A 14737-nucleotide genomic window follows, 5' to 3' on the forward strand; every position below is an offset into this window, starting at 1 on the left:
ACAAAACAAACTCTTTTCGAAAAAAAATCACGATCTAACCCTTTTAAAAACGCCGTAGACCGTGACGTTGCACGTCAACAGTGAAACGTCAGTCTACTATGACGTTGTTGGCCATGTGTCCAACGTCAGCCCCCTTGGCGTTTTGAGGTGAGGCAGAAACACCAGCCCCCCTTGACGTTTGGAAGTGAGGCAGAAACGCCTGCCGTTTTGAGGTGAGGCAGCAACGCCCCATCGCACCGTCTTTGAGAGTGAGTGGAGGGTGGCCCATAAATACACCGGTAGAAACGCTATAGCTGTTGGCGTTGCGGCTCTTGTTAGAAACGCCACAATAGACTGGCATTGCAGAAAAATGAAAACGCCACGATAGACTGACGTTTTGATGGTGGTAAGAAACGCCACACTTGAGTGGCGTTTGGTAGTACGTCTGCAACGCCACGACCTATGGCGTTTTAAAAAGGGTTAGGTCGTGAAATTTTTTTAAACTGAATTTATTTTGTACACAACTTTAAACAATAGGTCAAAACAGTAAAAAAATCCAAAGAAAGAGGGGAAATGACGCGTTGGTGGCTGGCTGCTGCCCCGCTTTTCCGTGCTGCTGATCTTTTCCTTGGTTTCGACCGGCCTCGATGCAAATGGAGCTTCACCCCCCTGGCCGTGGCGTTTGTCTTCTCCTCGTTGTTATTCCTTTGGATCATCGGGTTCACATTCATCTTCTCATAGTTTTGTTGCGTCTTGTGTGTCACGGCTCTCTCGTCTTTTGTCCTGCCTCGCCGTCAGATCAAACGGCGGCATCCCACGCATGCTAAATCAACTCTACTATGTACTCACTATGTTTTAAAATAAGTGTTTTAAACTTAGTATAACTCTGTACTATTAAAGATAGTACTCCATCCGTCCAAAAATAATTGTCTCATCTTTATACTAGCTTTAATATAAAATTATACTAAGCTTAAGACACTTATTTTGGGACGGAGGAAGTATAAAGTTAAGACAGTTAATTTGGAACGGAGAGAATACTACGTACTACCAGTCAACAAGAAGAGCTGCCGTAAAAAAAATAAAAAAATCCGAGCGTTATTGAGATATGTTGGTCGTGTGAGCAGTGGCAGAGCTTGACGTTGGCCCTAGCAGGGACAGCTCTTTTTTTCTTTTCAGTCGAGAAGGAGATGCTTGAGGAGGCCATTTCAAAGCTTTGCAAGACATGGAGGCTGAAACGGTGGCATTTGTGCGCTAATATTATCGGAGTAATAGCACATGAGGTTATACCGTGAAAGCCCAAAGTTTAGCTTTCTCATATGGCTGGTTGGAAATCTCGCAATTCAGTACTTACATGATATGCATATAAGTTATGCACGGGCGCAGGAACAATTTGTCAGCTTAGTGTCTCGAAGGTGATCATGGGTGCGTGAGCATTTATAACATGTTTATGTAAACATCAATGCTATCCAGCGAACATCAGCTGGAGCCGCATGACAAAACGAGGTTTTTCGCGTCGATTTTAGTGGCGGGAGCAGGGCAACTCCCGCAAACGAACCCACGACAGTTTTCACAGCAAAATCTTTTGTTGCCAGAAACTGGCATGCGTTCTTCGAAATGATCCTTTTTCTGTTTAAACTCGTGTTACGAAGAACCAGCATAAAAAGCGTTCGCAGATGTCATCCTTGGCAGCGAACGTTCGCTACATCACCCTCGCCAACCCTCGCCTCCCCCCCGCTGACGTGGAGCGGTGGCAACGGCCCTCCCCGCCGTTACCGATTTAACCAAACGGCGCGCGCGCCACCTCCGCCGCCGCTTAACAGCGGGGAGCCGTTACGTGTTGACGGCGCCACCGCCTCCGTCCTCCTGTCCGGGGCGATATTAAAAGCCGCCCTCCGTCGAGTGGTGCCGGAGAGCAGAAGCACACCCCTCGCCGTTCCTCTGCGACCGCACGAGGCAAGGGAAGAAAAAAAAAAACCGCCGCCGGGAGGAAATATCCCCAATCCTTCTCGCCTCCGATAAACCCTAGTCCGGTCTCGCCGGATTGGCGCCGGGAACCCGCCGAATCGGAGCTCGCTGGCGGGCGCGCCGGCTCGCCGGAGGAGCTGCGCTGCGGTCGAATTGCGGCGGGGAGAGGCTTTCTCGGGCTGTCCCTCCCTGGCCGGGTTGCACGCCAGGTGCTCGACGGCGTCGGATCCGGCGGCGAGGGCGGGCTCTGGGCGATTGTATCTTCCTCTTCGGGCTCGATTCGCTCGCCTCGGCTGGTTGGTCCGCGCGCGGCTGCCGTGGCCGTGCTGACCGGCGCCACCGAGGTATGTGCCGTTGTGGATTCGGCTTGCTCAGTTCTTCGTTTCAGGGCGCATGCTGCTTTTAATCCCTTGAGACATTTCATTCTCGTCTGCGTTCTTACTAGAGGTGTTCCTGGTCTCGTTTCCTTCAGGTTTCGCCCCCGTTGGTGGATTTGGCGGTCCGTTGCTGCCATTGCGCGAACCGAGGTTGAGCGGCCTGTTCTCGGCATCTCCGGCGACCTCGGTGCTGTTTCTTTCTTCCGCTGGGCGGGCGGCGCAGAAGGCGTGACCCTCCGGCCCTGCGATGCTTCCCAAGGCCCGAATCCACGCGGACCCGGCGCTGGAGCTCGAGGACGACCGCTTCGACTGCCTGCCGGATTCCATCGTCCTGCTCATCCTCAACAAGGTGGAGGACGTGCGCTCCCTCGGCCGCTGCTCCGCCGCGTCCAAGCGCTTCAACGGGCTCGTCCCGCTCGTCCACGACGTCTGCGTCAAGATCGACCACGTCGTGGCCGTCGACGGCGACGCCGAGGACCCCCTCAACCTGTCGTCGCCCAAGCCCCGGAACATCCTCTCGCACTTCCTCAAGCTGATGCTCTTCACAATCATCAAGCCGTTCCACAACGCGCGCGGCGCCGGGCGACCGCTCTTCCCGCAGCTCGCGCACCACTCGCCGGCGCAGGTGCTCCGGAGCTTCACCCACGTACGCAACCTTCATATCGAGCTCCCTTCTGGGGATGTCGGGACTGAGGATGGGGTGCTCCTGAAATGGCGGGCGGAGTACGGGAGCACGCTCCAGAACTGTGTCATCCTCGGGGGCACCAGGGTTGACCGCAAGCCTGTTGGTGCAGAGCACGAGCCATCCTCGGAGGACAACGGGAGCATGCCGGAGTCTTTCTATACCAATGGCGGGCTCAAGCTCCGTGTCGTGTGGACAATCAGCTCCCTGATTGCAGCATCAACGAGGCATTATCTTCTCCGGTCAATCATCAAGGAACACCCCACGCTTGTGAGCCTGGTGCTCACCGATGCTGATGGCCAGGGCACGCTCACCATGGGAGCAGAGCAGCTCAAGGACTTCAGAGAGAACCAGTTGTCTGCCTCAGCATGCTCCAACAGAACCCATGTCCCAGCCTGCAACATGAAGCTCAAATATGCTCCATATCTTGAGCTGCCCGGAGGAATTGCGCTGCAGGGAGCCACACTAGTTGCTATCAAGCCCTCCACCGAGGGAAGCAATTGCGGCCATATCAGCCGCAAGGAAACGGACGCGTTTATCTCTGGAGCATTTGATGGGCCGTTCAAATTTGCTGCCAAGGCGCTGATGAAGAGGCGCACATACCTTCTGGAGATGAATGGCTTCTAGATATCCCCCGAGTTCTTCCTGGGAATCTGCTTGCACTGCTTTAACTTCTGTTCTGTGTAATAGTCTGTGCTTTGTTGTCTGGTGTGTTACTAGCTCTTTGTACAGTGGTGGTGACATTTGGTTGGTTATATAAAAATCATATCGAATTACTACATTTTCTCATCGCTCCCCTCCCTGGTGTTTTTCATTCTAATTAATGCAAAGCTGATCTTTTTACCCTTACCAGTCTATATTTTTGCTTCTGCCAGATGAGATGCCTAAAAACCCAATGTGCATTTTGCCATTTTCCGCCTCTACCTTTTCTTAGCCAAACCACATCAAGTAAAAAGACCTGTGCGACTGAGAAACCACATGTAGTGTTGGTTGCCCTTTGTATATTTATCCATTGTGTCTGTATGGGAGCTTCAGATTCAGATTCAATCACTGGCTTGAGCTTGTGTTTGTGCCACTACAGGGGTAAAATAATTCCCTCACAACTTGTCTTATGCTTCCAGGAAATCTGGTCCAAACCTATATACAGCAGTTTCATACAAGGAAGCACGAGGCGGCATTAATAGAGACCAGACTCTTCTTCCAGGTACATGTTATCCGTCTCGGATTAAGAAATGAAAACGACTAATCTGATGCTGACTGGCAAATTCGTGCAGGGGAACAGCTGCCACCTGATTTTGATTTGCGTGTTCACTTTGATACTGTAGTTACAGTTGTGAGGATGCTTTCCTTATTTTGATCCTGTAGTTATAGTTGTGACGATGCTTTCCTGAAGTTGACTTTGCTAATAAGTTAGTTTACTGCTACTCGCCTACTCTCATCTCCTTTGGGTTGCATGGATATAGTTCTACTCATCTTCATCTAGCTCGTGAAGTACTACTACGTTGGTAAAAACAATTGCAATGTCAGATTAATTATCACTAGTCAATTATCCTTGGCCGTGCCATTAATGACAAGATGCAGACAGACTTAACTCATACCTTTAATTCGGATCATGATCCAGTTAGTAAGAACACGTCAACCATTATCTAAAAAAGGACACAAAAATAAGTTGGCAGTGGAATATCTTATCTTACAAGAATGCTTCAGAAGATGTGAACGTGCTGTATCCATCCTTGTGAGGTTACAGCAATAATTTGCTCATTGTTTTTGTGAATAATTGAGGCCTTGGGATCTTTAGTGGGGTCATTTGTAAGGCTGGCCCGAGAATGATTCCCTACATGGCTAAATATATGGCATTTGGATTCAGCTGGCATGTGTACTTCCCCTAAATAATAATAAGCTGGCATGTGTACTTGTGAATAAGCTAAACTGATCATGACTTTGGAGAATCTTTGGATAATGTACATCAGTACAAGCCTGACATCTCAAGTGTGTATTTTTTGGAAATAAGTTAGATTATATACTTTCAGGCACCTAATTGTTTCTCAGTTAAGTTCAAGTTGCACATATTTTGTTTGTTTGATGGCCTATTCTTTTAAAAAATCAAATGCACATCTATGTATGATTGGTCTAATGATTCACAAATGTGATATAGTCTCTGTAGCTCCATGGTGTAGTTTGGCATCTTTCTTTGAGAAGGATTTTTTTTTTCAATTCCTACTGAAAAGATCGATAAGAATCTGCTAACGTGCGCTATCTCTCTCTTTGAAAAGACCGTGAATTTCGGTGTTATTTGAACACGTATGTTTATTGCCACACTAAACATATTATCTACACTTAGTTTGAAAGCTACATCTTTTGCCATAATAAGCGAGTTAATGCGCGAAGAACTGCTTTAAATCTCATATTTATACAACACTGAATCAAGGCGAGGTTCCAGGAAAGGAAAGGGAGGGATACCATATGGCACATGAAGTAGGAAAAGTGCAGAAATTTCTCCGTAAGAACACGTCTGTGTGTTGCTGGCAGGTGAAGGAGAGAAGATCCTCATCAAAAAGAATGCGTAACAAAACCGTAGTTTTTGGACATTCTAAATGCAGAAAAGATTATGCTGATCCAGAAACTGCCTTAGAATGTCCTGTGCAGGCCTATGGGTTTCAGAAAAAGAAAAGCAAAAAATTGCCGTCCAGCAGGAAAATTGGTCTTTTCTCAGACTAGAATTGCTTGCCAATAATGGGCCTCCAAACGTTCATTCTAGGATGTAGTACTGTCTATATCTAAATTGAGTTTGCTGAAGACATGGCCATCACAAAGCAAAGCATACATTGTTTTTTCTTCTTCTTTTGGCTGGATTAAGCTGGATTTGCTCTCATATAACACCTCTTAACATTACAGGTTCTTTTATGTTCAGAATTGGGAACAGATCTGATAAGCATGTCCTGTGGATAAAAGATTCGGCACTTGCATCAAGATCAGATCGGTCGATGCAGGTGGTGTCAGCCTGACACCCAGGTGCGCATACCTCCATCTCTGATATGTTCTTATCCATTCAGCTCTTCAGATTACACATACTACATACGATCTCATCTGATCTGATCAAACTACAATAACAAACTCATGCTGTTGTTAATCAGTAATGGCCTACTACCAACTTTGGTCTGAAATATAGTACTCCCTCCGTTCATAAATATAAGTCTTTTAAGAGATTTCACTAGGTGTCTACATACGGAACAAAATGAATGAATATACACTTTAAAATATGTCTATATGCATCCGTATATAGTTCACTAGTGGAACCTCTAAAAAGACTTATATTTAGGAACGGAGGGAATACCCTTTCAGAATTTTACCAATCATAGATTTTTTTTAACAAGGTTGACCATCTATAAAGAAATAACAAACAACATCAAACATATCAATTCGATATTACTACAGATTTGTAATAAATTATACTCCTGCTAGGTATTTAAAACTATTTTCATACTAGGCAATATTGTCTGCATAAAATTTGCTGGCCAAAGTCTTCAAGACTGGATATGTCCTAAAAGACTTGCATTTCGAATCAAATGAAAATAAAGTTGACTGATTACGAAAATAATTTCATAAGAGCTCGAGACTAACTACTCCCTCCGTCCGGAAATACTTGTCCTAGAAATGTATAAAATGGATGTATCTATAACTAAAATAAGTCTAGATACATCTATCTCTAGAACAAGTATTTTCGGACGGAGGGAGTATATCTTTGTCAAAGCACTAAAATGCAATTCAATTATGAAAGTACGTTGTACTGGACTTGCACCCAATAGTTACGCAAAATTGCAAGCACAGAAGCGGATGACCGGGCCTAAATAAAATCAGCACACAATGAGTGAAGCAATTGACAAGATAACATTCTGTGATGTATCGACTTCCAAGTACAGCACTGCACGCCAGTTCAGGCCATTCAACTAATCTCTACCCATGGACATGAAAGCACTTGCCCCCAAGACCCAGCCTATTCTGTTTTCCTTTTTTACAAGTTTTCATCAACTAATGTGAACTATCATCACTTTTCATGGCCTTCGGCATCTCGTCGTCTTTGTAGCGCATACACGGGATCCACCTCCTTACAAGCCACAAAACTTGGAAAATGTTAGGTGTGGTCCAGGTTTCATCTGTACTTGCCTATCTCCATTTTCTTCTTAAGTGCCTTCTGTCCATGGTATATGAACGAGTCGATGATGCCAGCGACAGTGAAGATCCCTGAGGATCATGCAGAAAAATAGGTCAATAAGGTGCACTACTATGTGGAGACCTCAACTAAAACTCAACACAGTTTAATAATACTGTAGAACGCAACAGACTACAAATATAAGGACACCTTCTGTACTAAAAGAGATGACAACCTTTAACATTATATAAAATAAAATAAGGTAGTTTGTGCATAAACTAGAGGCAGTGTTCATACCTCCGACTATAGCACACAGGTTTGTCAGGTAGTGGAGGAAGGATCTATTCTCCTCTGTAAATATCACCTGCACAAGACATTAGCCATAAAGCTGGAGTTAAAACTCAATCATAGTTGCCCACTGGCATGAAGAGCTCAATAGAGTACTCCCTCCGTCTCATAAGATGAGATCGTTTTGCAAGCTGTTTTAAGCTTGCAAAACAATATTATATTATGGGACGGAGGGAGTAGCTTTTAATCTTCTGCACACTATAGTCTATATAAATGGCTAAACTAAATACAAACATACAAACTACAAAGAATTAACTTAACAAAATCAGAGTATTGTATGAACTATGAAGTATCCATGCAAATTGTGGATTTACTCCACCTGGGTTTGACTCAATTAAATATTTCTGCAGAAATTCGTATCTGCATCTTTCATATCTTCATTATTACCTTTATAGGTGAGAAATCATAGAAGAAAAATACTCCAGGTTGGGGTCTCGGTTGAACATTTCCATCTCTAAAGTGCTCCGTTACTGAGAACTGTGAATAAAAGTAACAATAAACATCATCAAGGTTGTTAACAGAAAGGTTGAGCATGCAATCATTCAATCAACTATACTAACTTGGTTTGAATCGATCTTGCGCCCTCTTATATCATTATAAATTGTAGGGACAACCTGGAAAGAAACACCCAGTAAACCTTAGATGCATAAACAAAGGGCAGAAGCAAGAGATAGAACTCCAACAGAATGAGTGCAGGTAATACCCACTTTTATGAAGTATTGGTATGTCCCATCTGAAGCGGGCTGTGTCCACTGAGCACTGTGTTCATGAACTGGTTAGTGCTTGAGGGCAGAAGAAAGAAAAAATTGGAATATTTAAATTTAGGAGAACGTTAATGCTCCAAATAGGATTGTGTTCATTGTATGCTGGATGTGCTGAAGGTGTAGACTTACCCATCAAGTGGATTGACAGCACCAGGGAATTCTGTCCCAAAGGACAGTTTGTTTATTTTGTGGGTAATCTGGTAAAATCACACACAACATATTAGAGAACACTGAAGGCAAACATTTCAATAAACCAAGGAAGAAGGAAAAAAAAATGTAACCTACTTACATTGAAACCTCCTTCAGCAGACAGCTCAGGCATATCTACGTTTGATTCATAATATCCTTTGCCTGGTGCAAAGTGGAAATTTCCAGCAACTTTACTAACATCTAGAAAGCCATGAACACTGCAGCCTTCACCATGTTGGGTTTTAACTCTTTCAACAAAGTCCTCTCTAGCGCACTGCGATAGCCATCATAGACTGTATTAAATCTTAGCAGTTGCAAACAGCAGGCACACAGAAAGAGAAATCACATAAAAAGAAGTTCCGTTGGACATTATAGGATCCAAAGAATACATTATACTCCCTCCGTCCCAAAATAACTGTCTCAAGCTTAGCACAATTTTGTACTAGAACTAGTACAAAGTTGAGACACTTATTTTGGGACGGAGGGAGTATAACTCTAGGGGCATGTTGCACCTGCAAGCTTATTGCATAACAGTTGCAGCATCATGCATTGTCAACATTAGGTCTAACAGAATCGGCCATCGAATAGTAGAGCATGCCTCAATTTTATCTTCAGAAATAATCTATGGTGTGTAATTTCCCTTCAACAATACTCCTCCCTCCATTCACTATTATAAGATGTTTTGGATATTTTAATATAGACTACGTACAGACTGAAATGAGTGAACAAACACACTAAAACGTGTCTATATACACATGCGATTCAGAAAAAAATTTAAAGCATCTTATAATAGTGAACGAAGGGAATGGGAAATAGGGTGGCGCATTATTCCTTCGATTCACAAATTGCCACGTGGCAAAGCAACCTCGTGTACAAGCATAAGTGCTAACTGGCCACTGGTATGTAAATTAACGCCTGAAAAAGAGAAGAGAAGGCTTATGGCTAACAACGATACAGAAGGGACAGTATCATGTGCAAAGTTGCACGTGATGCAGCAGAGTGCATGGCATGCAACTATCTCAGGGATGGGCCATCTGTCATTCGAGACAGCACAGCAAGTTATCCACAATCTTCAACATAGTATACCATACAATGGATTTCTTTTTAATCCTATAAACAACAACTCAAAACAAAGATATTTTTTTGGATACATCCAGGCAAAAATATTCCAAAATAATTCATATACCTGGTCGATTAGGTCAGGATTTGTAAGAGCCCACCCTTTCTTCTTGTAGGCCTCCCTAACTTCTTCACATGAATTACAGCATTGTTCATCTGACTGGACTCCGAAAAATCGCAAGGAGTGCAAAGTTAAAAAGGCAAACAGATAACAGAAAATGAGATTAACACAGGGAAGTTAAGCTCAAAGAACAACACAAAAGTGTGCACACCTCCTCCGCACCATAACAGGTGCCACAATATTCCTCGCCTTTGCCAAGCCTTCCTCCATGTTTTTGCAATGGTTTCTCAATCTATAACAAAGATCAATCAAGCATATGCATCAAATGACAAAGTAGAATATAGCCATATCATATAGGTTACTTGCTGAGATAAGTGAGAAATATTGGTTAAGACTAGGTTAGCCCTATAATTTTGATGAGCTACAGTTTCATCGCAGATAACCATTTTTTGATCTGAACATAAGACCCTCACGTGAAGAGGAAGAAGGGCATAACCCTAGACTATGATACCATGTTAGCAAATATGCAACTTATTTTTATCAGAGGCCAAGGGCCAGCATAAATACACAAAGCACAGGTGGAAATATACAGAAAACCCTTTAGAACAATGACAAATATAACAGCCTGTACAAGGAAACTAATATAGATATTAGGATTTTGCATCGAGGCATGTATAATAGAAAAAATGTTTCTATGTCAACATATTATTGAGTACCAATTATTCAGTGTTAACTAGCAATTACAAGTTTCTCCTTGATCTTTTGATACCCTTAAGAAACCCATGTTCCAGCAGAGAACTACACAGACGCACAGTATGTGCACACGTGCAAGATATAGGAGCCAGAAAGGTTCTCAAATTTCAGTCCCCTGTTTGTAAATATGTACACTTTATTCACACTAAATAATAACAACAGGTATTTATTTCCCCTTGTTCCACTACCCCCAAATAGGTGATTAACATAGAAAGTAAGGAATAGGGATTTTTTTTACTCAAGTACTTATACTTCAACCACAGTTTCTACAGTTATCTATGGAAACAGGTTCCTCAGCTCCAAGTATCATCCATACTAAATTGATGAACACCTTCAAGACCTAGAATTTTTAATGAACTCAACAGACTAAGTGAAACTGAGACACCAACCTTTGTTCCACCAATGCCTTCTTTTCTTGATTCAATGACGTTACCATGTGAGTCCAATCTTTTCTTTTCAATGTCATGCCTCTACAACAAGAAATGGAGATAATAAGATGATGGATCAGCATATAAAGTAAGAATTAGCACAAAAGGAGATGACTGAAGTCCATACAATGTCCTGGTGCTGCTCGCCACTAATATCCCTTGTATCAACACTGAGAAGGGTGCAAGGAATACTCGGGAAAGTAATATCAAACTGCAAAACAGATTTAGTATTACAATGGATATGCATACCATGTTAACAAAATGTTACTCTATATGGAAGTATGCTTTTAGAGAAACAGTTAAATTAAGGCAGCTAAAAAATGAATCAAGTCTAATCAATACAAGATTACAAGGCAAATACTAACATTTACTCTTAGCCTTTCTCCTCTTGACGTGTCTACCACTAGCTTGGTCTCGGTTGCTGAATAAAAATACGACTCTGCAAAAATAGCAGACATAAATAGTGGCTATTAGAATTTTTGTCCTACTTCATTTATTTGCTATAAACTAGCATATATAGCATTAATGGAAATGTTAGGTATATAAAGGGTCACGAGATTGAAATAAAAGGAAAAAAGCTGAGACCAAATGCACAGCAGATTTCATGACTAGACACTGGACAAAAAAGCACATCCAAACTTGCCCAACCGAGAAACCCACAACTTATTCCAATTGCAAATCACAAAGAAGCCATCCACAAAATTCTCGCAAGAGAGAATCTCTACTGCATCAGAAGGCGGCAAATGATAACTAAAATGAATACAACAAATCAACTATGACTACGCTGGGTTCTCCAAAACGAACTGCAAGTCCATTCTGGTTCAAATATGTTGACTAAGAAATATAGCGTTTTTGCCAGAAGCCTTTCCCAAGAAATACTAACAGCGCAGGTGTGCTAACCCACAGGACAACCTACTCCCTCCGTTTCGATTTTATATGGTCGATTAGGTTTTGCCGCGGTTCCTAGATATATTTTCCAAAAACTACCTTACCCTCCTAACTCGGTGCCATCTAATACCCCTCGAGTGCACTTATTACCCTACCCTCCTAACTCGGGCGCGCCCTCTGCATGCGACCTCAATTACACCGGCATTGCGCGCCTAGCCATGCATCCAATGTCCAGAGAGGGTGAAATTGTCTGCCAAACCACGCTGTCACCCTGCCTTGGTATGCACTAAAATACCATCAATTCAGCAACAGAGGGAGTATTTCTGAACACATGATCTGAACCACAGGCAAGAACAAAGCACTGAAGGCATAACCTTTGATGACCACATATAGAATTAAAAACTGAATCTTGCCCCCCACCAAACCGTCACAACAGAATGGACTAGAACGGAAAGCTTATCAGGAATCTTCAAACAGCTCAGACATTGTAATCTGCGGCAATGCCCAGCGCAGCACAGCCAGACATGTCCACCAAAAAAGTGGAACCTTTTCCTTCCCCGGACGGCAAAGACATTGCTTGGGCAAATAGACCACCTTTGTCTAACCCAAAAGAAATTTACCAGCGGCAAGCCCAAAAGCATGTCGAAAGCTTGCGCAGCATTCGATTTGAAGCAAACGGGTATACCATGGGATGGGAGCACACGAAATCCGCGTCCATGGAATCAAGCCTCGCCCCAATCCGAGCTGATACAGCTAGCCCGTCGGTTCCTATTCCTAGAGGCATCTAGAGCAGGTAGTGTAATTCAACATCTTTGAGGGGCGTGGTAGGCCTTGAATCCCGCATCGCGTCGACGCCGTTGCGGGCCACGGAGCGTGAAGGGGGTGGGGAAGGAAGCGGCACTTACTCGTCTCGGAGACGAAGAGGAGCAGCATGACGAAGGCGGAGAGGAGCGTGACGACGCCGCCGGAGAGCGTGCGCTTGTAGAAGTCCTCGTTGACCTTGGGGTAGGCGTCGAGCCCCTTGAGCTTGGACAGGAGCCCGTCCATCTCCCTCCTCGGCGGCCGCCGGAAGGCAGCAGCCGGCGAACCCTAGCCCTCCCGATCCGAGCGCGCGCGCGCGCGCGTGCGATAGGGTTTGACCGGCGCGAGATTCCGCCGGGTGCGGGTGCGGGTCGGGATTACGAGCGAGCCGAGGCCTCGGGGGGGTAGCGGGGACGGGGGTGGGAAGAAGAATCGGAGATGATTACGAGGAGGGGAGGGGGGGATGGCGTGGACGGACGGACGCGGTAATGGCGCACGCGGTCCACGTGGCGCGGCGCCGTTGGCCCGCGGCGTCGGAAATGCGTTGGACTCCGCCGACGTGGCAGGCCGGGTTCGGTTGGGAAGCCGCCCGCCCACGGGATCTACCACCTCGTATTGCAGACTAGTTACAGTATAGAGTAGGAAGACGTGACGTGCACCGGTGCACGCGATTCGTAGGTGGCCTAACCCAGGTGCGCGTCTCGGCTGGCATCTGGAACCTTCGATCGATGGTGGTCGGACGCTTTCCTCTTCCGGGTCCGGCACCAACACGGTCAGTTTTGTCGACCCGAAGAGATCTACTCCCCGGCTAAAGTAGGGGAGGGCGTGCGGTGCGTGTGCTTTTAGATCTTCGATTTTTGACTGATCAAGCATGTGTGAACGCCTCCCAATGTGGATATAGACCATGGGCCGGGCTGGGCCGGGCCTAAAAAAGCCCACGGCAGAAAACTGAGGATCAGGCCCTGTCATCGGACCTACTTTAAAACTCAAACCCAGCCCATCTGCTGAAAAGTCCGTCGGGTCTGGGGCCATGGGCCGGGCCTCTTTCTTATAAACTCAATATGTCAAGCCTAAGCCCGGTACGGCCCTGCTGGTGGACTCAAAACTCAGGTCCAAGCCTGGTCCACGGGCAAGCCCATAGGGCCTAAGCACTGGATTTTGGGGTTGGGCCCCCGCCCAGGCCGGACCGGAGATGCCTAGGTATAATATAGACAAAAGCAAAGAAACAATTTTTTAATTGTCGAATGATTATAAAAAATATTGGACGAAAAGAAAAAATGTTTTTATTTTACTTGAAAAAGCATTATGGCAAGAGTTACCTCCGTGAAAAATGGTTCTATCCCGCGAGTTAGAAATGAACAAAATATCGATATTTAGAGAGATGCATGGTTCCCAAACGGTACGAATAGAAAAAATATTATTCCTATAAGAAGACTTATGTGTCAAAGGTTTCTGACCTTACTCACCCCGTCATGGAATTTTGGGATGAAAATTTGATGAGGCAAACATTGTGACCAATTGACGTTCGAAGGGTTCTTGTGGTTTTCCTCCACATGCATAATATGTCGGACTTTATTGCTTGGAGCTACAGAAAAACAATTTCTTCACGGTATGATCAGCTTATTTGGAGGGATGTAAACAACAGCATGGGACAAATTTGTAATATGCAAGTGGCATGGGTAGAATCAATGTCAATCCTATTTGGGATAAAATTTGAAAGTTATCTTGTCCGACGAAGGTAAAAGAAATTATTTGGCGTACATTGCATGGAACCATCCTGTGTCATGTTACGTTTGCCAACACACATGAAACTTTTGCTCGTTTGCTCACCATGCTCGAGTGGGCGAGAAGATACAAAACATGTGTTGTTTCTTTGTGAGAAGGCGAAGGAGGTTCGATATAAATTGGGGATGTATGAGGTGATTAATAAAGGTTGTGCTACTGATCGCGCGGGAGAGGCGGTACTTGAATTCTTACTTCTTATGCAAGACCAAAAACTATCTATACTGAGCCTCCATAATGCAGGTGAATTGGTTGCTATAAGCGCTTGGTGTTTATGATGGAATACATCAGTTGGTTCATGAAAGAAAGTTTCAATATGTGTATGTGACTTCAATGAGGGCTCGTGTGTGATAGCCTGGCTTATTAGGGATGATAGACTACTCATATCAATAATAAATTCCTTCTTTTCCGGGAGCCCATTCGAACAGAGCTCTCAGGTTAACCGTGCTCG

The 14737-nt window shown here is 44.6% G+C and overlaps 2 protein-coding genes across 2 annotated transcripts; one reads left to right on the top strand and one right to left on the bottom strand.

The window, feature by feature from the left end:
* The first annotated feature begins 2555 nt into the window (after positions 1-2555).
* LOC123444215 (F-box protein At5g46170-like) lies at positions 2556-3792 on the top strand. Its single transcript, XM_045120872.1, has one exon. It carries the CDS (start codon positions 2569-2571, stop codon positions 3628-3630), a length of 1062 nt encoding a protein of 353 aa, XP_044976807.1. The 5' UTR covers positions 2556-2568; the 3' UTR covers positions 3631-3792.
* A 3080-nt stretch (positions 3793-6872) lies between these two features.
* LOC123444223 (endoplasmic reticulum-Golgi intermediate compartment protein 3-like) lies at positions 6873-12933 on the bottom strand. The gene is made up of 13 exons (XM_045120885.1): positions 12609-12933; positions 11181-11254; positions 10943-11026; positions 10777-10857; positions 9846-9926; positions 9641-9733; positions 8555-8728; positions 8395-8462; positions 8209-8260; positions 8062-8115; positions 7889-7978; positions 7451-7517; positions 6873-7245 (listed from the first exon to the last, which is right to left on the bottom strand). Exons 1-13 carry the CDS (start codon positions 12748-12750, stop codon positions 7154-7156), a joined length of 1152 nt encoding a protein of 383 aa, XP_044976820.1. The 5' UTR covers positions 12751-12933; the 3' UTR covers positions 6873-7153.
* Positions 12934-14737: the final 1804 nt, after the last annotated feature.

This window comes from Hordeum vulgare, chromosome 1H (assembly GCF_904849725.1).
Source record: "Hordeum vulgare subsp. vulgare chromosome 1H, MorexV3_pseudomolecules_assembly, whole genome shotgun sequence".
Lineage (NCBI taxonomy): Eukaryota > Viridiplantae > Streptophyta > Magnoliopsida > Poales > Poaceae > Hordeum > Hordeum vulgare.

Coding starts and splice junctions, on each gene's coding strand:
- LOC123444215 (XM_045120872.1), top strand. CDS start 2,569: ATGCTTCCCAAGGCCCGAATCCACGCGGACCCGGCGCTGGAGCTCGAG.
- LOC123444223 (XM_045120885.1), bottom strand. CDS start 12,750: ATGGACGGGCTCCTGTCCAAGCTCAAGGGGCTCGACGCCTACCCCAAG. Junction 8,463..8,554: donor CTGCTGAAGGAGGTTTCAAT/GTAAGTAGGTTA, acceptor TGATTTTACCAG/ATTACCCACAAAATAAACAA. Junction 7,979..8,061: donor GCAAGATCGATTCAAACCAA/GTTAGTATAGTT, acceptor TTTTATTCACAG/TTCTCAGTAACGGAGCACTT.